Source organism: Schistocerca nitens, chromosome 2, assembly GCF_023898315.1.
Source record: "Schistocerca nitens isolate TAMUIC-IGC-003100 chromosome 2, iqSchNite1.1, whole genome shotgun sequence".
In the NCBI taxonomy this organism is placed as follows: Eukaryota; Metazoa; Arthropoda; class Insecta; order Orthoptera; family Acrididae; genus Schistocerca; species Schistocerca nitens.
The window spans coordinates 886,309,242-886,332,306 of NC_064615.1; the positions used below are offsets into that span (position 1 = coordinate 886,309,242).

Genomic DNA, 23,065 nt, shown 5'->3' on the forward strand with positions numbered 1-23,065 from the left:
TTTCTATTCACTTCACTTGCATTATGGAGGAAACAAAGTGGTCATTTACGTCTATAAGAAGTTCATGTTATGTCTTAATGTTTAGATGAAGGCAACAGTAACAGAAAGATATACACAAGATACTGTGTTGTGGAGATGTAAACTGGATACAATTTGATGCTTTAACTGGGGGAAAGAAATAAAAATAAAATAAATAAATAAAAATAAAATGTTTGGCATGAACATAAATTGAACAATTGCAAGTCTGTATATCCATTCCCCATGGCATTTCCTTGTTTCACGGAGTTAATGGGACAGCTCCAATGCAATGCAGAGTTCATGCTACCTGTTCAAGGCCACACTGCATATAGTAACAGCATTGCTAGAACCTCATTTTTTAATTTGCATTTCCACTATTGGTGGGACTGGATTTTGCAAGATACCATTTCATCTTCAACTGAGATGAGGAACTGCATGCTGACCACCAAGAGTGGCATTTTTTCTTCATCAAATTTACTTATCAGATACTTTTCATATTTCTTATACAGTGTGACTCCAACTATTTTCTATAATTTTACAGTCAACAGTATTCAAGTCCTTAAATGGTCTTCTGCTAGGTGCTCTGTTATGGTAGATCTCCTACTTCTGTCTTCTAAAACTAAATTATGCTGTACTAAAAAATATTAAATTTATTTAGATGTATTCGTTAATCTGCCTCTTCAAAGTTCGTAATATTTTTGTGAATGGTCATAGTGAAGAATCATAACCACAATTTAATTTACCTTTAGCATTACATTTCTTGAGTGAGAAACATAAGGCTTGCCTCTTGAAAGTTAACTTTTATGGCATCAGTATACTTCTTCAGTACACAGATTGGGTATTTCAGAGAGAGTAGATGAGCTGTGGATATTTTATACCCATTTAGACTCCTCATATTTCCAGAAAATTATGTTCTTTTGTAATAAATTTTCATTATCTTTATATCTTGGTATTGAAAACAAGGAACAAATACGATTATTTGTGTGTTTCCTTGTTAATTTATATTTTCCAGTTCTCCTTCACCCTATATTCATATTAATTGTATTTTAATACATTAGAAGCTTAGTTTTGTGCCTTAATTTCTTCTGAGATCAGTATTTCACCAACAGAAAAATACTGCTATTGGTGCACAAAAACCGTGAATATGTTCCTGTTTATTTAAAAGACTCTGACTGAAAAGTAGGATACAAGCTGTCTAATTCTCCCTTCCTCAGAACCTTTAAAGTTTTTTCCAAAAACTTTGGATGCAAACCTTTTTTTTAATTTATTTTAAACATACAACTCACCTCAAACTTCCACAAGCTCCCTTTACTGTAACTCACTCATATCCACTAGTCCACTGTTGTAAGTTGGTCATACCCACCAACTCCTAGTTGCCCTTTCTCATTCACTCATTGTCATTATCTCTCTGTATCTATATGTCATTTTGTCCTTTTCAGAGCCACAGTCCCCTTTGTTGTGACCTACTACTACAATCTCCTCTCACTGTCACTGTTTCTTTGCTATCTCTTATTGCTAATATCTCATTCCTTCCTTCCTACTGCTGCAGTCTCTTCTCGCTATCACTATCTCTCTCTCTTTCTTGTTGTCATTGTCATACACTCTGTCTCTCATTATCACTGGCTCTCCCCACTTCTCATTTTCTCTTTATTCCTCCTACCCCCCCCCCCCTCCCCCCCACACACACATACACCCAACCCAGCACTGTCTCCTTCATTCTTTTCCTAGTGCTGTCCTGTCACTGTCATCTATGTTTCACTGCCACTGTGTCCTGCTCTTCCTCTCACACTGCCAATGTCTCCTTTGCTCGTTCTGTAACACAACCACTGTCTGCTATCTTCCTGTCTCAGCATAAAATAGTGCACATATGTTTGCAAGCCAAACTTTTTGGGAAAATTTTTAAAGGTGCTGAAGAAGGTAGTACCCCACTCTTCAGTCAGAAGCTTTTAAAAAATAGGAACATATTCACATTTTTTGTGCTCTGAAAGGAGACTTTTTCCATGGGTTCTCTTTTATTCCCTGTTGCAGCTGGGCATGTAACTTATATGAAAAGAAATGTATTGGTCAGTAAAATTTAGGCAGATTTTTATGTGAAATTGAAATAATGCAAAAGTAATTTTACAGCTCAAACCAGATCTTATGAACAAAAAAAAATTTGTGTGTGCTTCAGTACTACAATGTGGGATTTCCTGAAGATAACAAAGGCACTTTACATCTTACTTCTCCATGCTAAGTTATTTTATAAACTTTGTTTTTGTCTCACATTGGATTTTATACATGTATTTTATGTGTACAAGTAGGGTAACTCTGAATCTCTGTATCTTGGAAACAGTTAAAGACATCAAGAAAATTTTCAAGGTTATCCAAAATCAGGATCTTGGGAATTTCAACTATTTGCTTTACTTAGCCGTCTTGGAATCCTTGGCTGGGTTTTGGTTCAATGGTGATGGCCAAAGTATAGTAAAGAAATCCTTTTTGGGGGAACTACCCATGAACTAATAGTGCCTCTGTAAGTCCCATCAAACCCACCATAGACCACATGAAACACAAAAAGAACCAACCAATTTGCTCCACTTTTCTAAGCAGAAGGAAGTGTAATATTAATATTTTGTCCCTATGCTGTAGGATAGTGTCACTAAGACAATCCTTCTGTTGGGTGTACAAATGGTCCCTAACACAAGAGCTATCCAAAACACTTCACCTAACTTTTTATCACCATCAGATCCAGAGTTGTGAGCACTGGAAAACACTGTATTTGTGCATGGCATTTTGGAACGTATTATGTATACATGCTGCCACATGTTTACCAATTTTTTGAAAATTTCCTTTTTGATTTTTCTTGTTGTTCAGTATTGATTTATTCTGTTACCATTTGCACTCTTTTAAACTTTTTCTGTGTTATTATTGTTAATCTTTATTATTAATTTTTATTGTTCATCTTTATATTCATTTTCAGATTTGAGTATACCATAGCAGCTGTATTCAATGGACACTCACACAAAGACATTTTTCAGCTGCACTATGCTTCCGATGATAGATCTAGGGCTAGCGTTGTTGCTTACAATGGAGGAAGTGTTGTGACAGCAAGTAATGTAAATCCAAATTACAAAGTGTACAAAGTGGATGGAAATACAGGAGTGAGTAATTTACTTTCATTACAACAACCTGCTGTTACTAAGGACTTATTAGGAGGATTAGATAATAAGCTACTCAGAAAACAACTGTTTCAACAAACATTGGTACAAAAATTTGATCACCATCACTCAAAATAGTGTTCTGTCACCCACCCAACCCACACAGTATCTAAATTCATCCCTATGCCATCTATACTCTCAAACTTACATCACAAATATCTTTGCCATCTGGATAATCTGTAACACTTCTGCTTAGTTGTGTGATTGTCATCATTCTATTGATCAAACAGGTTCTAATCAAATTAGTCATTCTTTGATATTTCTGCTTTTACCAAGTGGTAAAATGTTGCATGACTGCCTTCTCATTACTGTCAGAACAACAGTTCAGCAACCACAATTCATTGTCATGTGCATCTTCACTTATAATCAAATAGTGCTTTTGTGTTCCAGCTCTGCTAGCATTTATAAAGCCGTAGCTCAGATTAAATTCTCTGTGGCTGGTGGCAGACAGGCCATAGCCAAACCTTACTTTCACTTTCTGCGTGAGGCACGATTATCCCAGCCCTCATATTGGACTCTAACAGTAACTCATTGAAATGTAAAAGGGCTATGTTTATCCTCTTACTCCATATTAACTTCAGCTCTGATCGTGTCACTTTTGACACACTGTTGAAAGTTGCTTGACAACTTCTTGGAAGAAGATATGCTGAATTGACATCAGAGGCATGAGACAGTGAATATTTGCTACTTAAATTATTAACTATTATACTTCAAAAAGGTTGCAAATAAATATGTTTTGCTCATCACAATTCAATAAAGTTTTCTTGTTCACCAAATTTTTGATGCATGTTGAAAAGTTGACTTTTAACAGATTCCCAACCTGCTTGGTAATTGCTCCCTTCTAAGCTTTTAGATAGGAAGTTCATAGATGAAGAATCTATTATCTTAGCAGTGGCACTGAGAAAAAACTCCTTAAATTAAAGATCAATGCATTTTGTAAACAGTTAGTTATAGTCTGCAAACAACATAAAACAGAGAACTTGAACTATGAACAATCGCTACTAAACTGTGAGCAGTTACAGACCATGAGCAGTTACAGTTACACACAATGCTGGTGAGTTGATATCTGCAACTGTTGTGTGGAAACCCCATCAGCTGTAGCAGTATGGTTGGCACTCACTGGCCTCTGTTTAGTGTATTGTTCATGGCAGCCTTCTGTCTTCTAACACAGACAGTTTGTGCAGTGTCAGTTCCAGTATCCTGCCTCACTGAGACTGGTCACTTTCCTCACTGTTCTTTCCCTTGGTTCAGGTTATTTTGAACATTTGGCATGTTACTTCTTCACATAGACACACAGCCCGACATAAAAGTGAAGCACCCAGAAGATATGGTCAGACATTACTGTAACTACATAAAATACCCATAGCTGATGTATACATAAACGATCTGTGACAGGTAGAATGGGTACCAGAGTGCATTTGTGTTGTTCATGTCTAGTTTTGTTAGCAGACCTTGAGGGTATATAAAGGGTGTGGGCTGCATTCAGATGTAGAGTGATCACTGTGAAGGACACGTAGATGCCACTTCCTTGTGTGTGACAGCATTAGCAGCACCTGACATAATTTGAAAGAGGCTTCACTGTAGGATCTCCATTTGGCCATCTGGTTGAATCTTGCAATATTATGCAGTTTTGTGGGGCTTTCAGATGTGAAAGTGGACTGATGATGGACTGCATGAGAATCTGAGGGTAGGATTACTCATCGTCAATGTTCAGTCAACCACATCTGACCACCACAAGGAAGGATCTCTGTAATGTTCACCAAGCATATCACATCCCCTTAAAAGTTGTGCCAGCATATGAGAACAAGTGGGGTCTCCCAGCAACATTCTGCATCATTGCACACTGTTGGTCAGAGACTAGCAGAAGCTGGACTAGAGCCTTAGCATGCCATGCTGCATCCTGGCTGTGTTTGGAGTTTTACTGTTACTGGGAAGCAGAGACTGCTGATGAATGTCATCGCATTGTGTTCAGTGCTGAAATGCAGTTCTGCACTACCATTGATGATTATGTTTGGTGATTATGGTTGCAATATGGGAAGAAGTCCCATTCTTCCAATGTTTTGGAGGGACACTGTGGTGTTACTCCTGGTGTTGTGGTGTGGGGAGCCATGGGGTATGACTTCAGGTCATGGGTAGTGGTGAACAAGGGGGCTCTGAGGGCACAATGGTATGTCAAGGACAACCTGCACCCCCATATGTTACCTCTCATGTGGTGTTGTTATGGTAACATTTTCACCAGACATATAGTACATTTCTTTATGAACTGTCTGCGTGATGTTTTGTAGCTGGCAAGATCCCCAAATCCACCCCTCGAAAAACTTGCAAGACCAGCTCAGACTTATGACACTCTTCCCAACTGACTCTGTGCAAGTATCCAGGCTCTATGGCAGAAATCAGTTATCATAATGACATTGTCTTGGTAAATTTGTCTCAGTTTGGTAATTGCTGAAATATCATGACACAGTCACTCAACTTGTGAAGCTCCTTTTCATTTTCTCCTCCCCTCAAGGTGCTTCATCCTTTTTGTCAGGCACTGTTGATCATTATAGTCTTTATGTTATGGTCTTCAGTCCAGAGACTGGTTTGATGCAGCTCTCCATGCACCCCTATCCTGTGCAAAATTCTTCACCTCTGAGTAACTACTGCAACCTACATCCTTCTGAATTTGCTGAGTGTATTCATCCCTTGGTCTCCCTCTGTGATTTTTTTCCCTCCACACTTACCTCCAATACTAAATTGGTGATCCCTTGATGCTTCAGAATTTGTCCTACCAACTGACCCCATCTTCTATTCAATTTGTGCCATAAATTCCTCTTTTCCCCAATTCTATTCAGTACCTCCTCATTAGTTACGTGATCTACTCATCTAATCTTCAGCATTCTTTTGTAGCACCACATTTTGAAAGCTTCTAGTCTCTTCTTGTCTAAACTATTTATCATTCATGTTTCACTTCCATACAAATACTTCTAGAAAGGACTTCCTGGCACTTAAATCTATACTCGATGTTACCAAATTTCTCTTCTTCAGAAACGCTTTCCTTGCCATTGCCAGTCTACATTTTATATCCTCTCTACTTCAACCATCACCAATTATTTTGCTCCCTAACTAACAAAGCTCATCTACTACTTTAAGTGTCTCATTTCCTAATCTAATTCCCTCAGCAGCAACTGATTTAATGCGACTACATTCCATTATCCTCATTTTGTTTTTGTTGATGTTCACCTTATATCCTCCTTTCAAGACACTGTCCATTCTGTTCAACTGCTCTTCCAGCTCCTTTGCTGTCTCTGACAGAATTACAGTGTCATCAGCAAACCTCAAAGTTTTTATTTCTTCTCCATGGATTTTAATTCCTACTCCAAATTTTTCTTTTGTTTCCTTCACTGCTTCATCAATATACAGATTGAATAACATCATGGATAGCCTACAACCCTGTCTCACTCTCTTCCCAACCTCTTCTTCCCTTTCATGTCCCTCGACTGTTATAACTGCCATCTGGTTTCTGTACAAATTGTAAATCGCCTTTCGCTCCCTGTATTTTACCCCTGCCACCTTCAAAATTTGAAAGAGAGTATTCTAGTCAACATTGTCAAAAGCTTTCTCTAAGTCTACAAATGCTAGAAACATAGGTTTGCCTTACCTTAATCTATCTTCTAAGATAAGTCATAGGATCAGTATTGCCTCACGTGTTCCAACATTTCAACAGAATCCAAACTGATGTTCCGTGAGGTCGGTTTCTAACAGTTCTTCCATTTGTCTGTACAGAATATGTGTCAGTATTTTGCAGCCATAACTTATTAAACTGACAGTTCAGTAATTTTCACACCTGTTAACACCTGCTTTCCTTGGGATTGGAATAATTATATTCTTCCTGAAGTCTGAGGTTATTTTGCCTGTCTCATACAGCTTGCTTACCTGATGGCAGAGTTTTGTCGTGGTTGACTCTCCCAAGGCTATCAGTAGTTCAAATGTAATGTTGTCTACTCCCGGGCCCTTGTTTCGACTTAGGTCTTTCAGTGCCCTGTCAAATTCTTCTCACAGTATCATTACATCACCCTTGTATAGACGCTCTATATACTCCCTCCACTTTCCCACCTGCCCTTCCCAGCCCAGACCTGGCCTTCCATCTGAGCTCTTGATATTCATACAGGTAGTTCTCTTTTCTAAAAAGGTCTCTTTAATTTTCCTGTAGGCCGTATCTATCTTACTCCTAGTGATATATGCCTCTACATCCTTACATTTGTCCTCTAGCCATCCCTTCTTAGCAAATTTGGCACTTCCTGTCGATCTCATTTTTGAGACATTTGTATTCCTTTGTGCCTGCTTTATTTGCTGCATTTTTATATTTTCTCCTTTCATCAATTAACTTCAATATCTCCTCCATTACTGAAGGATTTATAATAGCCCTCATCTTTTTACCTACTTCATCCTCTGCTGCCTTCACTGTTTCATCACCCAAAGCTACCCATTCTTCTTCTACTGTATTTCTTTCCTCCATTCTTGTCAGTCATTCCCTAATGCTCTCTCAGAAATTCTCTTCAACCTCTGGTTCCTTTAGTTTATCCACATCCCATCTCCTTAAAATGCCACCTTTTTGCACTTTCTTTAGTTTTAGCCTACAGTTCATAACCAATAAATTGTGATCAGAATCCACATCTGCCCCTGGATATGCCTCACAATTTAAAACCTGGTTCCTAAATCTCTGTCTTACCATTATATAATTTATCTGAAATGTTCCAGTGTCTCCAGGCCTCTTCCACACATACAATCTTCTGTCGTGATTCTGAAACCAAGTGTTAGCTATAATTAAGTTATGATCTATGCAAAATTCTACCAGGCGGCTTCCTCCTTCATTGCTTACCCCCATTCCATATTCACCTACTACTTTTTCTTCTCCTCCTTTCCCTACTGTCAAATTCCAGTCCCTCATGACTATTAAATTTTCACCTCCCTTAATTATCTGAATAAATTCTTTTATCGCATCATACATTTCTTCAATCTCTTCATCATGTGTGGAGCTAGTTGGCATATAAACATGTACTACTGTGGTAGGCGTGGGCTTTGTATCTATCTTGGCTACAATAAGGCATTCACTATGCTGCTCATAGTAGCTTACCTGCGCTCCTATTTTTTTATTCATTATTAAACCTACTCCTGCATTATCCCTACTCGATTTTGTATTTATAACCCTATATTCATGTGACCATAAGTATTGTGCCACTGAACTTCACTACTTCCCACTATATCTATCTTTAACTGATCCATTTCCCTTTTCAAAGTTTCTAACCTACATGCCCAATTAAGGGATCTGACATCCCACAGTCCGTTTTGTAGAATGCCAGTTTTCTTTCTCCTGATAACTATGTCCTCCTGAGTAGTCCCTGCCCGGAGTTCCAAATGGGGGACTATTTTGCCCCCAGAATATTTTACCCAAGAGGACGCCATCATCATTTAACCATACAGTAAAGCTGCATGCCCTCGGGAAAAATTACGAGTGTAGTTTCCCCTTGCTTTCAGCCATTCGCAGTACCAGCACAGCAAGGCCGTGTTGGTTAATGTTACAAGGCCACATCAGTCAGTCATCCAGACTGTTGCCCCTGCAACTACTGAAAAGGCTGCTGGCCCTCTTCAGGAACCACACGTTTTTCTGGCCTCTCAGCAGATACCCCTCCATTGTGGTTGCACCTACAGTACGGCTATCTGTATCGCTGAGGCACGCAAGCCTCCCCACCAATGGCAAGATCCATGGTTCATGGGGGGTTAGTCTTATATGTTTATTATAGTTTTATATGTTTATGATTAACAATAATGTAAATGTTTAATATTATAAAGAAAGTATTTATTTATTTAATCGTAAGGCTAGGGCCTCCCGTTGGGCAGACCGTTCGCCGGGTGCCGGTCTTTCAATTTGATGCCACTTCAGCGACCTGCAGTTGATGAGGATGATAGGATGATGATGAGGAAAGCACAACACCCAGTCCATTGGCAGAGAAGATTCCCTGACCCAGCCGGGAATCAAACCCGGGCCCAGAAGATTGACAATCCGTCACGTTGACCATTCATCTACCGGGGGTGGACATAAAGAAAGTATTGTAGTTTGAAATTGCCCCCTTAAACTTTGGTTTGAGTGCAATATGCTTCACTACTTCTGCATGTGTTGCACAAAAGACTCAAACACACCCATTCTTGTTTTGCAACATTAACTTGTAAGTAAGAAAAACATTTGAAAAATCTTAAAGCTTCGCTACGCAAAGCTTATTGTTTCCTCTCCCACACAGTACAAATTCCCCTGAACAATGTAGGAGGGAATGGTACCACCAGCTTAGCTTCCATTCTCACAATACCTGAGGCCTAAAGCTGCCTATATATGTGCCACACCTGACATCATTTTCCAAAATTTTCGAGAAGATGACACATTCTACAATAGTATCTCACCTGAGCAACAATATTATGATCAGCAAATTACAGTTAGAATAGTTGTTCTACTGAGAATGCCATTTAGACATTCACTCACCAAATTTTACAAGCATTAAATAATAAAATAGTGCAAATTGGTATTTTCTGTAAACTAACTAATGCATGTGACTGTGTGAATCACAGTATTTTGTGAATAATTAAGTTTTTGTTTCTGTCATATAAAGGCTAGTGTCATTTGCCACAAATTTATGCTCTGACTAGTTGGTAATCTTATGACTCTTCTGGTAACGCATCAGTGATGACTATGTTATTCTCGAAAACTCAATCTGCCACAAATTATGGATTTTGTGACTGTGACTGACTGGTGTCCTTTAGATTTGAGTGTTCAATGGTCACTGTGCATACTAGCCTCCAAAGGATTAAAAATTAATAATCTTGTAAATAGTTAACAAACATTGTGCACAGGACTTAAATGAAAATTTGTAACAGCTGAACAAATGATAAATTGTTCAACATGAAGGGAGTTCAGTAACTAATAGAACACATTTTCCTTAATTACTTTCAGTTGAAAAAATGCAGAATTTGTTCTGGGTCATCATGGAATATTTCTGCTTCGGCCTGTATAGTTTCATGAAGTTCTGATAGGTCACAGCACTATACATATCCTTCAAAATGTTGCATGTAACAGAGGTGCATTCCAAGCAGAGAGCTGCCATTGAGCTTCTTTTAGTAGAAAACCAGAGCACCACAGATATTCATAGACACTTGCAGAATTTCTTCAGGGGCCTGGCAGCAAAGAAATTGGGCGGGCATCTGTCATCATCCAAACAAGGTTGTGCAAACCTGTCTGATCTTTTGCATGCCAGCTGGCTACACATTGCTGTGACTCCTGCAATGTTGGAATGTGTGGACACTCTCATTTGAAGTGATTCATGGATCACAATCAAATAACTCACTACTCAATTGGACTTCTCTGTTGGTTGAGCTGACACACTCATTCAAAGAGTTTGTATACTCAAAGATGTGTGCCCATTGGGATCCTTGCCACCTAACCAAAGATATAACAAGCAATGAAGAATCACTATGCAGAACTGCTTGCATATTAGGAGGCTGATTGTGGCAATTTTTTGTCAATCATTGTCACAGGCAATGAAACATAGTTCATCACTTCGAACCAGAAACAAAATAGTAATCCATGGAATGGTGCCACATTACCTCTCCTCCAAAGGAAAAGTTCAAAGCCACACCCTCTACCAGTAAAGTCATGACAACAGTCTTGTGGGGCTCTGAAGGGGTTGTTCTCCTTGATTTCTTCCCTCATGGTGCAACCATTGACTCTAAAGTGTATTGTGTTAATGTCAGAAAATTGAAGAAATGACTTTGATGCATTCATTGCCACAAAAGTGCAAATGGACTTCTCCTTGTCTATGGTGATGCAAGGCTTCACAGCAAGTCTGTGCACCCAAATGGAGCTCACAAAATGTCGTTGGAATGTTCTTCCTCATCTACCCTACAGACCGCATCTCACATCTTAGTACTGTGAATATGATATATGATCCATACAAAACTAACTAAATTAAGGTGTTTGCACACAGATGATTAAGTCCATAAAAGTATTAGCTTTTGCTATATAGAAGATAAAATAGTGTGTAATGCTAATGGACAAATCATCAACATTTGTCTCTCATTCCTCACTAACTCAGTTGATTCATTCTCCCATACTATGCACATAAAAACTACAGTAAGGATATAACAATAAGGATTCAACTCACTTTTCCAAAATTTATTGTTTTGCTGAGCAATTCTAACAGTTGTTATTGTTACTTTGAGTTTCAGTAAACTACTTATCTGCTATTTTTTTCATCCATGTTATCTGCTTAGCTATTAAAAATGTCTGAAGCTTTTCCCCATTTTTAAACAGTAACAAGAAGAACCTATTATTTTTGCAGTCCTTAATTTTTGTATTACCTTTACTTGTTTGTATTTTGCTCTAATTAATTAAAAAGGAACAGATTCAATCTCAAAAGCATTAAGATATTAAAAAGAACTAAAGAATTGTAAGTATGCAGACTGTAGTAAAATTTTTCATCTCAAATATAGGCTGTTGTGGATTACACTTCTTGGATGTTCAATCTCACTGAAGCAAACCTTGAACCAAATACGGAACCTAACTGGTACAAGCTTTACTCTTTCCGAGAAGCTTATGGTGTGGATTCTATGAATTTGACTGAATTGGACAAATTAATCCATCGAATGGCTGAGACTCCTGAGATCATACAACAATACTATGGGTAAGCTGAATATGTCATTTCCTACATTAGTGACAGGAAATAACACAGTGAGCCAAAATATGATTTATTCAAAATACATATGTCTTCTGTTGGCCAAATATGTGGAGATAATTGATAGTCTGAAAGAAATTAGATGTGTAACTATAGTATACATTGTTATAAATGCATCTAATGAGGCACATTTTTCATATCTTTTAATTTTATTTAATTTTCTCACTTTTGTTTCCTTTTTATCATGTCTTACTTAGCATAAACTCTTGTTGTTGATGTGGGTTTCTCTCTTCTAGGATTTTCTCACTACATTTCTCATTAATAGAATTGCATTGATTTCTTTTATGATTTGTTTTCATATTATGGACTACTATAAATGAGTCATTCATTTTCAAAGTTTTTCTTTCTTCGAAGTATTAAATGTATAAATATGCTAGGTGCATGAGTAGAACTGTGGTCTCACCCAGTTGCATTGTGGCCATCTGTTGGCATTGCAAGTGCAGTGTCTGGATAAAATTGCAAGTAAGAAAAGAGTTTTTGTGTGTTGGAAATGTGAGATGTTTATCTGTTACAATGGTACAGAGTACATTCGGGAGGAATTATAGAAAAGAACAGGATCCGATACACCCTCATTGGAGCATCAATGTTCATCACTACCTACATGACAAACTTCCACATTGTTTGTTCCCTTGGCCTTGTAGGTCACCTTACCTAACACCCTGTGGCTTTTTTCCTTTAAGAGTATATTAAGGATGTATTTATGCATGCCCCATTCGCCATGAACACTGGAACAGCTCAGAGAATGCATCAATGCTGTGGTGATGACCATTGACAGGACATGGATGAACTTGACTACCACTTGGGCTTGTGTTGTGTGGGCAGAGGGGCACTTGTAGGACATTTGTCAAGTGCAAAATGCAAAGTTGATGAGTTTACAGTTCTAGTAATGCATCAATCATATTTGTACATGTAATACTTTGGAAATATAGATCTTGGAAAATGAATTTCAACCATTATGAAGGTACGCATACAATATCGAAACTTCATTTTTCTAACGAAATGCTTATTGGTATCAAATCACCTAACATGTTAAGTGTGTGTCTTGGACTTAGAGTCATTCAAGATTTGTTTACCTTTTATTGGTGATTTTCTTACCAGGTAAGATAAACTTGACCCACCAGCAGTCTTCCAGCTACAGTCTGATGGTTCTTTTCTCTTACTAATTCTCATATATTTGTAACTCTAATTAGCATGCAATTTCAGCTACTAGGTAGGCCGACATTAGCACAACTTTGCTAACTTGAAATAAGTCAGTTATCAGTCAAACCCTTCTCCCAGAGGTGCTACTATACAGAATTGTTGGATAACGTACGGAGTTGGGAACTGCAGGAGAAAAGCTTTAAGAGACTGAAGCTCTAGTTGTGCAGTGTAGTCTGCTCACATTATTCATGAATAGAGTGCTACTTGAAAAAGACAAAGAGGATGATATGAGTCCTGCAGTGTGGACAGTAATGCCCCTGTTATAGGCATCAATCAGTTCCACAATTGAAGCATATTCTTTACCTACATACAGTTCTGATCTGGCTGTGGCTGCAGTCTTTCAGTCTTCATCCTTCATGAACTATTTTAGGACTTGTAAAGAGCTACTCTAATTTTTAATACTGAAAGCATTGTGGGTCATATACATGGTAGATGAAGGTAAATCGTGAAAGGTACAATACATGTATTCAGTAAAAGAAACAGCTTTGCTCTCAGGTCTCACTGTAACCGCTGCTTCAGAAACCATGACATATTCAGAGGGATAGGCAAATATTTGTGACAGCAATGATATAAATTTCACTGTGTGATTAGGAGGACAGTGATGCTTAAGAATAGTGATACACCAGGTGACAAACTTAGTAAGCAAAACAGGTAGTGAAGACAAAAATTAATGTAAACAGTTTCTCTTTATTTATTTTATTACTTCTAGTGTTATCAAATTGTAGGCAATCAGTGACTAGTTTAAGTTTAGAATGGATATAATGCTAATGTTTTAGGCAGATACTTTATTTCAGAAAAAAACAGTTTGTAATTTTCATCAGTCAGAATTTGTTAAAAATAATTTTTTCTCAAGGACCCTCTTTTTTCTTTTTATAAAAACAAGAAAAAGAAAAGAAGAAAAAGCCTCTTATACCCAGGTAAATGTGGTACAAATTCAGATAATTTGTAGTAAATTAGGCCACTTTGGATTTAATCAGTGTCTTCTTTAATTCATCACAGTGCTTTTCAACCTCAACCACAAACATTTTATTGCATGAACAATGATGATAACAAGAAATTATTGGTTTACTGCTGTTGAGATGATGAGCCTGTGAGGGCCCAGGTCTTTACATTAACTTTTTATTTTCTCCTTCAGTAAGTTGTAAGACTGTCACACAGTGTTGTAAACCAATCATCTTTTATCTTTCTAAGTATCATTTTACGGGTGGCTTGTAGTTATAGTCTCTGAGATGAAGCAGTACAAATTTCAAATATTTCCCATACGAATTTACATAATGACAGTCAATGTTAAGGAACCGATGATACTGACTGATGGTTTTTTACTAGGTAGTAGTTAAGCTGCACATTCAGTGCTGGTTAAGCTCAGTGTAGCAGAGGGTTGGGGGCATGGATTCCACAAAGCGCAGCTCTTATTGGTCTCCCTGTAGACAGGTCTCTTTAGTCTAGCCATTCTACATCACATGCAGAACTTAGAACATGCCATACTGGATTTTGGACTCATAAGTTAAAGCCCATGTATTGTGAGTTATTTTTTATAACTTACTTACTATGAGATCATGCTTTTTCAATACATTAGCACATTGAAAATGTGTCAATACTGGTACAATTTATTGAAGGAAATGAAGAGAACTATCATATTGCTGAGTAAAGCATTTTTGTATTTTGTTGTATTCATATTACAGCTTGTGTGTTATGAAAGTATGCCATTTTAAGACAGTGGTGCATTGAAGCTGTATCAGACATGCATCATTCTTGACTTGTCAGCAATTAGAGAAACATATAAGACACATAGACACAGAAGTTTAAGGCAGTTTAATACAGAGTGTTCCATTTACCTGATGACTGTTTGCCTGGGGTAATGCACACCAGCCATGGAAACCGCACTTACTGGTCGAATGGGTCCTGCGAGACCACACTATGCCCCCCCCCCCTTACCCCCTCCATTTTTTGTGGGTTATAGCCTGAAGGTCATACAGACAAAAGTGCCTTGTTCGCCAACGTTATTCGAGTAGTGAAACAGGCATCAAGAGTGTAACAGTGAAGTTTGCAAATACAAAAATGGCAAGAGCAAATTATTCAGTTATACAATACATGTTTATATACAATTTGTATGTGCATGCAGAGTCCACTCATATTGTTCAGACATTGTTTGAACAGAAGTTTTCAGGTGTTCAAGTTCCAAGTCATGATGCAGTTCACAAATTAGTGAATAAATTTCATGAAACAAGAAGTGTTCAAGACAAGAAGTGTAAACGACAACATACAGTGCTCCCAGAAGCTCGTCTTGATGACATTGCTTACTGCCTGGAAAATTCCCCTAAAAGTCTCTTAGGTGTCTTTGACAGCATACACAAATATTGTGCACCTCTATACAAAGAGGTGCTAAGCTGCTTGGGCTAAGGCCCTATAAGGTATCAGTAGTTCAAGACTTGATGATCTTGTGTAGAAGGTTAAGTTTTGTGAATGGGTTTTAAAACAAGTGCATGACACTATCAGACAAGGCTTGGTTCCATTTATACAGGTATGTTAATTCCCAAAACTGTCAGTACAGGAGCGCATGTAGACCTGTTGTGCTTCACGAGAAAAACCCTTCATGATCAGAAAATAGGGGTGTGGTGCACAGTTAGTGGTGACAAAATAATAGGCCCAATATTTTTTAATGACACAGTTACAGGTGAAAGACAGGTGCACAACAATTTGTGACCATTTCTTAATGAACTGAGTCAAAGAGAATGAAGCTTTGCAGTTTTCAACAGGGTTCGGCAAGGGCTCATAAGGCCAATGTTTGTTTGCACGCAATTCATGATGTCTTCAATGAAAGAGTGATTAGTAACAATAGGTGGCCCACTAAAGTCCTGATTTAACTACGTGCAATTTTTATTTATGGGGTGCACTGAAGGTCAAAGTGTACACAACAAATCCTCACACAATAGAGGAACTGAAGGATAATATCCGTGAATTAATTAATTCAATATCTCAATGAGAATTACATCATGTGATTAATAATGTCTTGAGTAGATGTTTGAAATGCATGGAAAATAATGGTAGGCAGTTCCAGCATCTCCTTGCATGACATGGCTGAGTACAAAATTTATTTGCTTGTATTTTAAATGTAGTCATGTACCTCAGCAGTAGATGGGCAACACGGTATCTAATCGCTGGGCAATGGAGCACTCGCTACCCGACATCTATTCTATGGCACAGGTGGTCGTCAGATAAATGGGATACCCCATACATAGTGGTGTGAACTTACAGTATCAAAATTTATAAGTTCGCGTTCTTCTTTCTACAACTCCCCCCCCCCCCCCCCCCCCACCACCACCACCACCACCACATTGCATTTTCTAAAATATTCTGGGACTATTTTATTAATTTAAGAGAAGTATGTTCTGTAATATTAGATGTTATGCACATACAGCCCCCAAGAGCTCTCTCTCAGGAATGTCTTTGTTTTATTGTGTGAACATGGTAGTGAACCAGTGAATTAAGATTGTTTTCTTTGTCAGTGCCTTATCTGGCCACAATTCAATATTTATTTATTCATCCAAAAATCACAATCACAGCACAAGATCTGTGACATCATAGAAACATCACTGTTTCCTTGTGTGAATTCATAAATCCTGCAATCTGGTCTCACACAAAGCATTAAACATCTCAAGTTTAGAATTGAAAACACAAAAAATGTGAGCTTGCAGCACAGCCAACATGTGCAGCATTAAGGATTTCTCCAAATTACATATTTCAGTACAATTTGCTGTCATAAAGTGTCAGGAAATGTGACTTCAGTAAATAAATATACTACCCACAAATCTGATCTTGGACTTAAGATTCAGTGATATTTAATAGCTGAATATGAAACAGAAAAAAATTAATATGTAAACCTTGAACTAGATTGTGATATTTCCCATTCCCCCCTCCTGAAATCATGGTTGCAATAACAGACTAATATATAGAGTAACCCAGGTCTAGGGTACATGAGAGTGATAAAATTCATACCTTTCCCTAGCATGGAAACAAGATGCACTTAGGTGATTCCCAAATGAACATCATCTTTAGCAGGCAAGGTCAGATATTTTTGGAGTGCAAAGTTATTATTCCTAAGCACTTATTTAATTCACAGTAATTTATTCAAGACATTGAACATAATAATATTAGAAGAGCGTAAGTGGCGTTCTTTGGTTTGTAATTTAGGAACCTTCTTGGATTCTTACCAAGCTATCTTCTAAGAGATGGGTCACATTCTGCATTCAGTGTTTGCTGCCTGACAAGATTACAGTGCCAAGCTACCAGCAAAAGCTGCAAAGCGCCACCTGTACTTGGAAGAAGCTCAAAGGAAACAATGAAAATACATGTATTAGCAATTAACCCCTTAACATACAACCCTGAGTGCTCTCATTTTTATCATTTTGAGTGGAACTTAAAATCCAAAGCATACTCGGGCAACTTAAAGAAGAAACCTTCAAAAAAATAAAACCCCACTTATATCCATCACAGCACTGATAGTTATGTTTGGCCACTAAAGAACATCTGGTACTACATTTATAGCCTGGCTGTTGTGTTTTGCTTGTCAATAGATATCTTAACTGTGTGCAGCTTTGGATACTCGACAACAAAACGCACACTTTCAGACTCTCTCTTATATTGTTGTGTAGACAGTGCTTTCAAAAAAGTGTTACTATAGTATCCTTAGTTTGACACTGAATTTAGCAGCTCAGAAAGTGAAGAAGAATGTGATGTTACTTCGTTAGAGACTGAAACTGACAATAGTTCGTCGGCTGAGCGACAGGTGCTCACCAGTGCTACAAGATAAATACATTCACTGTGCTCCAGCCAGCTCCTCCAAGATTTATATTCACAGGAAACCAATGTGAAATACATGGTTAGGCTCCATAGCTACACACTAACTGAAAAATGACTTCAAGCTTCAGGTTATTTTAGTCTAAGTCCAGTGCATCAGTATACACATGATTTTATTATTGGTGATCTTCAAAAAATTTTAATGCATTAAAAACTGTCTTTATACGTCTATGTGTAATTTTATTCATTACAGAATGTTTTTTTTAAATATTATGTTTTGGGACATAATTTGAAAAAAAATCATTAAAGGGTTAATATATATGAGGGACATTTGGAGAGTCTGTGCAAAAATAAAAACTACTTACGTTTTTGGGGTTAACCTTTTTTATTTTTTGACATAGTCTCCTTTTAGACTTATACACTTCATCCAACACTGTTCTAATTTGTTGATCCCTACCAAATAGTACGAATTGTCTAAGTCTGCAAAGTAGCTATTAGTTGCTGCAATCACCTCCTTGTTTGAATAAAATCTTTGTCCCACCAGCCATTTCTTCAAATTGGGGGACAAATAGTAGTCTGAGGGAGCCAAGTCTGGAAAATAGGGGAGATGTGAAATGAGTTGGAATCCTATTTCCATTAATTTTGCGACCACAACAGCTGAGGTGTGTGCTGGTGCATTGCCGTGATGGAAAAGGGCTTTTTTGTGCTCCAATCGTGGCGTTTTTCTTGCAACTTGGTTTTCAAACGGTCCAGTAATGATGAATAATATGTACCTGTAATAGTTTTACCCTTTTCCAGATAGTCAATGAGGATTATCCCTTGCAAATCCCAAAAGACGCCATAACCTTTCCAGGCGAAGGAACGGTCTTCGTCTTTTTTGGTGCAGATTCTACCTTGGTAACCCATTGTTTAGATTTTTGTTTGGTCTCAGGAGTATAGTAATGTATCCATGTTTCGTCCACAGTGACGAAACGACGCTTAAAGTCCTGCAGATTCTTCCTGAACAGCTGCAAACCATCCTTGCAACACTTCACACAATTCCGTTTTTGGTCAAGCACGAGCAATCGCGGAACCCATCTTGCAGATAGCTTTCTCATGTCCAAATGTTTAATATTGTGTACCCATTCATTCAAGATACCCACAGCACTAGCAATCTCATGCACCTTAACTCTTCTGTCATCTATCACCATATCATGGATTATCTATGATTTATGGAGCCATAACCTCCACAGGGCGTCCAGAGCATTCAGCATCATTTGTGCCCATATGACCACTGCGAAAATTTTGAAACCACTTATAAACTGTTCTAATCGAAGGTGCTGAGTCACTGTAATGTTTATCAATCTCCTCTTTAGCCTCCTGAGGCGTTTTGCCTTTCATAAGGTAATATTTAATCACCACACAAAATTCTTTTTTTGTCCATTTTTTGACAATCACTCGACTTTCCGAAACATCACCAATTCTTTTCTTTCACTCCTCTGCTTTCCCTTTCTGCCACGAGGAGCCACTGGCTCTAAAAGCTCCCAAATTTAAATACCTTTAAATGTGTATTCTGCTGCTGTCACATGGTGAACAGATTTTTTATCTGTCCTATTAAATTATATTTATTTAAAAAACTGTGCATCACCACTGAATTACTACTATATGCAGAAAAATTTCTATACTCTGTTCATGATAATTTAACTCGTTGGGCTGAAACATGGTGTGTCTTCTTTCCAAAGATGCTACTAACTAAGCTTGACCTCAATATGTGCCGGTGGTGCCATCTCTCAGACTTTTCAAACGCCCCTCGTATAAAACTTTTGATTCCTCACATGAAGAAGTCTTGCTCATTTGTGAGATACTGCAAACATAATTTAGATGCAGTTTTCAAAATCACTAATTTGAACTTACCTCAGTTACTGAATGCAGAGATTTTGTCCTCCCTAATCCTTCAAGAAAGTCTTCTCTGGATTCATGACCCATGCTCCAAATGCTGTTAGCAGATTAGGATACACTGATCTTCATCATACTCAGTGTTATACCACTCCCAACTCCAGGTCTAATTTTATTACCTCATTGAGATAAATGGTTTTACCATGGCTGTTGGTCAGCAAAGCTTCTAGAAACTGATCCAGTTTGCTACAATTATGGAGAGGTATTTCCCGCAACACATAGAAAGTGTTCGCTGTAGTAGGCAAGATTCTTATGTTTATTGCATTGCTACTTTATTCTGCAATCCATAAGTCATCTTAAAGTAAACCTTGTCATATCAAAGTAGCAAAAACACACTTTCCTCTTCTTGTAATTTTATTATTGATGTATAGATAACGTGTTATACACACATGTTTTGCAATTAGGGAAAGAAATGTGGAAGTGTGAAAAAAGATGGTACCATAACTCAAAATGTTTGATCTGAGGTACTGGCAGTCAAAATGCTAAATGTCCATATGCTTCCTATGAATTGTCTCAATCATTGTAATCTTTAACATAACAGCCCAAAAGCTCATTGTCCCATCATTTGCATAAAGGTACTGGTTACCATTTTAGTTTTTTACCCTCTGAGAATTATTACTTGTTTCTGAGATAATAAGGTAATATCCCAGATCACATAAGAAACAGATTGCCCAATCGCTTGGTCTAGCAGGCAACCCTTGTCAGGGAACGGCCACCAGGCGGCAACAGCGTCACACTCTTACTTGTGGCACCAACCACTAGATGGCACTCCATTCTGTGAAATATGTGGCAACATGGTCAGAAAGCGTGCAGCTTTCCACCATTTGGCGTCTGTGAAGTACAGCTGTTTCTGACATACCGGTGGTAGTGGATGGAGTCGTCATGCCGAGGGCCTGTGAGTATATCAACTGTGGAAGGAGTAGACAGACAAATCCTTAACTAAAAATGTTCAGAATTCCCATCAAAGATAAAGAAAGGTCAGGGGAGTGGATTTTAAATTCAGGTAAATCAATAAATTAGTTATGAGTAAGAATTAAATAAGAGCCCTAAGCATTCGATCCTATCTAAATTTTGTCGATCTTATATTCTGATATAACGTGGCAGCCCTTCCTGTACAAGAATCATATCATATAATTTTTAAATGAAATCTTTGCTGCCATTTGGACTTTTTTAAACTGTTTATTCACTTCACTATCGTAATTTTGGCTGTAGAGGCATTTTTGTGTGCAATATGAAAACTGAAACAAATATAAGCTATGGATAACAAAATGCAAAGCGTAGTGTGCTAACATATGGTAAACAATTTAAGAAGCATTACCTTACAAGACCTTTCCCTTGGAACGTGAAAATGGCTCTAGAGCTGAAATCGCAACAGTGAAATAAATGAATAATAGCCGTCGTCTAACTGCTAGGCCATCGGTCCCTCTAAATCCTGGTATATACTAGAGCGAACGAAGTGAACGAGTGTAAAATCTCGTTTACACTGCTGCAAACGAGTATTCATAGATAATTCGCCAATGTTCACTGCCATTCGTTTATACCTGTCAACAAGCGTTTATACTGGAATGAAGGGAGGAGAATAGAAGAAAACGAGCATAGCATGCAAACTATAGACGCTGCCTATTTTAATTTTTTTTTATCTGTGCGCTAATAATCCTCACACAGCTTTCACTCGAAAACAACACTACTTACAGTAACAGGTCTGCGCGAGTGCGGATATCCCTAGTAGTAACTGTGTTGCAGATAAAAGCGTACGTCTGTTGCGAATATTTGCGGATTATCTTTAAATTGTACAAAGTAAATTTTTAACATAATTATGGTTTGCCGTCTGTGGCTCTTCAAAGTTGACAGCGCCAAAATATGCTCGAAAACCACGCTTTCACTTGTATATTACCGCGTTTGCAGCCCCCATTCAACAACAATCCAAAATTCATCGTTTTGTGCCACTCTTATATCATTTACGATAAGTTACATGCAAAGTAAAAGAATTTAAATTTGAAATGACTGTCATTGAAATGTGTCCAGCCTTAATTCGCATCATAACCGAGTGCGGATTTTGAAAACTTTCTAGTGTTAACTTGCACGTGGAGATCTTTTTTTCCACCATAATCCATATCAGAAGAGCTGTATAGCAAAGAGGAAATAGACGGCATGGAAGGCGAGTGTAAAACCTATGCGACTGCAATACAGTCTGCATTTAAACAGTAACTCGCGAGAAATGTTTGTGTGTTACTTTACATTTATTTCATTTCGCGTATGATTGTGAGAAGTATCCCTACAGAAGAAATAAACATGGTTTTTAGAATTACAGGAGATAATCTACATTCTTCGACTCTTGGGAAAAAACCACAGCCGATCATGAGCTACAGTCAGCTGTGTGACGAATGCATTTCGCGCGCAGCGCTCTAGCCGAACGCAAATCAGCGTCATTCATGTTACCGAAGATACAGCGTTGCCAATTCCGCGACATGGACAGGTCAGTTAGGCCGGTATTACACTATCAAATTTCTTTGTCAAAGATTTGATCAAAGATGTGATCCAATATTCCGTCCAATATATTTGACAAAGATCTTTGACGTAGCGCTACAAGGGGTATTAGGCCGGTATTACACTATCAAATTTCTTTGTCAAAGATTTGATCAAAGATGTGATCCAATATTCCGTCCAATATATTTGACAAAGATCTTTGACGTAGCGCTACAAGGGGTATTACACTGTCATCAAATTTTTCGTCAAAGTTCAAGATGGCTGACAACAACTTGTTATTAACCGCAGCAGTTTTACGTACTCCAATTGCATTGTGTGCACATGCGGAAAAGAAGTGGGGGGAAAAAATGGAACCATACATACGAGGTTGACAGTCTTAAAAGTCCTGGGATTACAACTTGATAATAAATTCAGTTGGGAGGAGCACACCACAGAACTGCAGAAACGCCTTAACAAATCTGTATTTGCAATTCGAGTGTTAGCAGACATAGGCAACATAAAAATGAAAAAGCTTGCATACTTTCATTCCATAATGTCATATGGGATAATATTTTGGGGTAAATCTTGAAGTCAAATAAAAGTTTTCAAGGTCCAAAAGCGTGTAATACATATTATTTGTGGAGTAAATTCACGGACCCCCTGCAGAAACCTCTTCAAAGAACTGGGTATACTAAC

General features: G+C 37.9%; 1 protein-coding gene across 2 annotated transcripts in view; it reads left to right on the forward strand.

Moving 5' to 3' along the window:
- Nucleotides 1–23,065, forward strand: part of LOC126237191 (sphingomyelin phosphodiesterase-like) — a 373,735-nt gene that overhangs the window by 118,608 nt on the left and 232,062 nt on the right. Inside the window, exons 9-10 of one of the 2 annotated variants that reach the window (XM_049947069.1) lie at nucleotides 2,975–3,155; nucleotides 11,730–11,920. The exons of the other annotated variant lie outside the window; for it this stretch is intronic. Coding sequence (XP_049803026.1) covers nucleotides 2,975–3,155; nucleotides 11,730–11,920 — 372 coding nt within the window. The remainder of the gene's footprint in view (nucleotides 1–2,974; nucleotides 3,156–11,729; nucleotides 11,921–23,065) is intronic. 2 annotated transcript variants of the gene reach the window in all.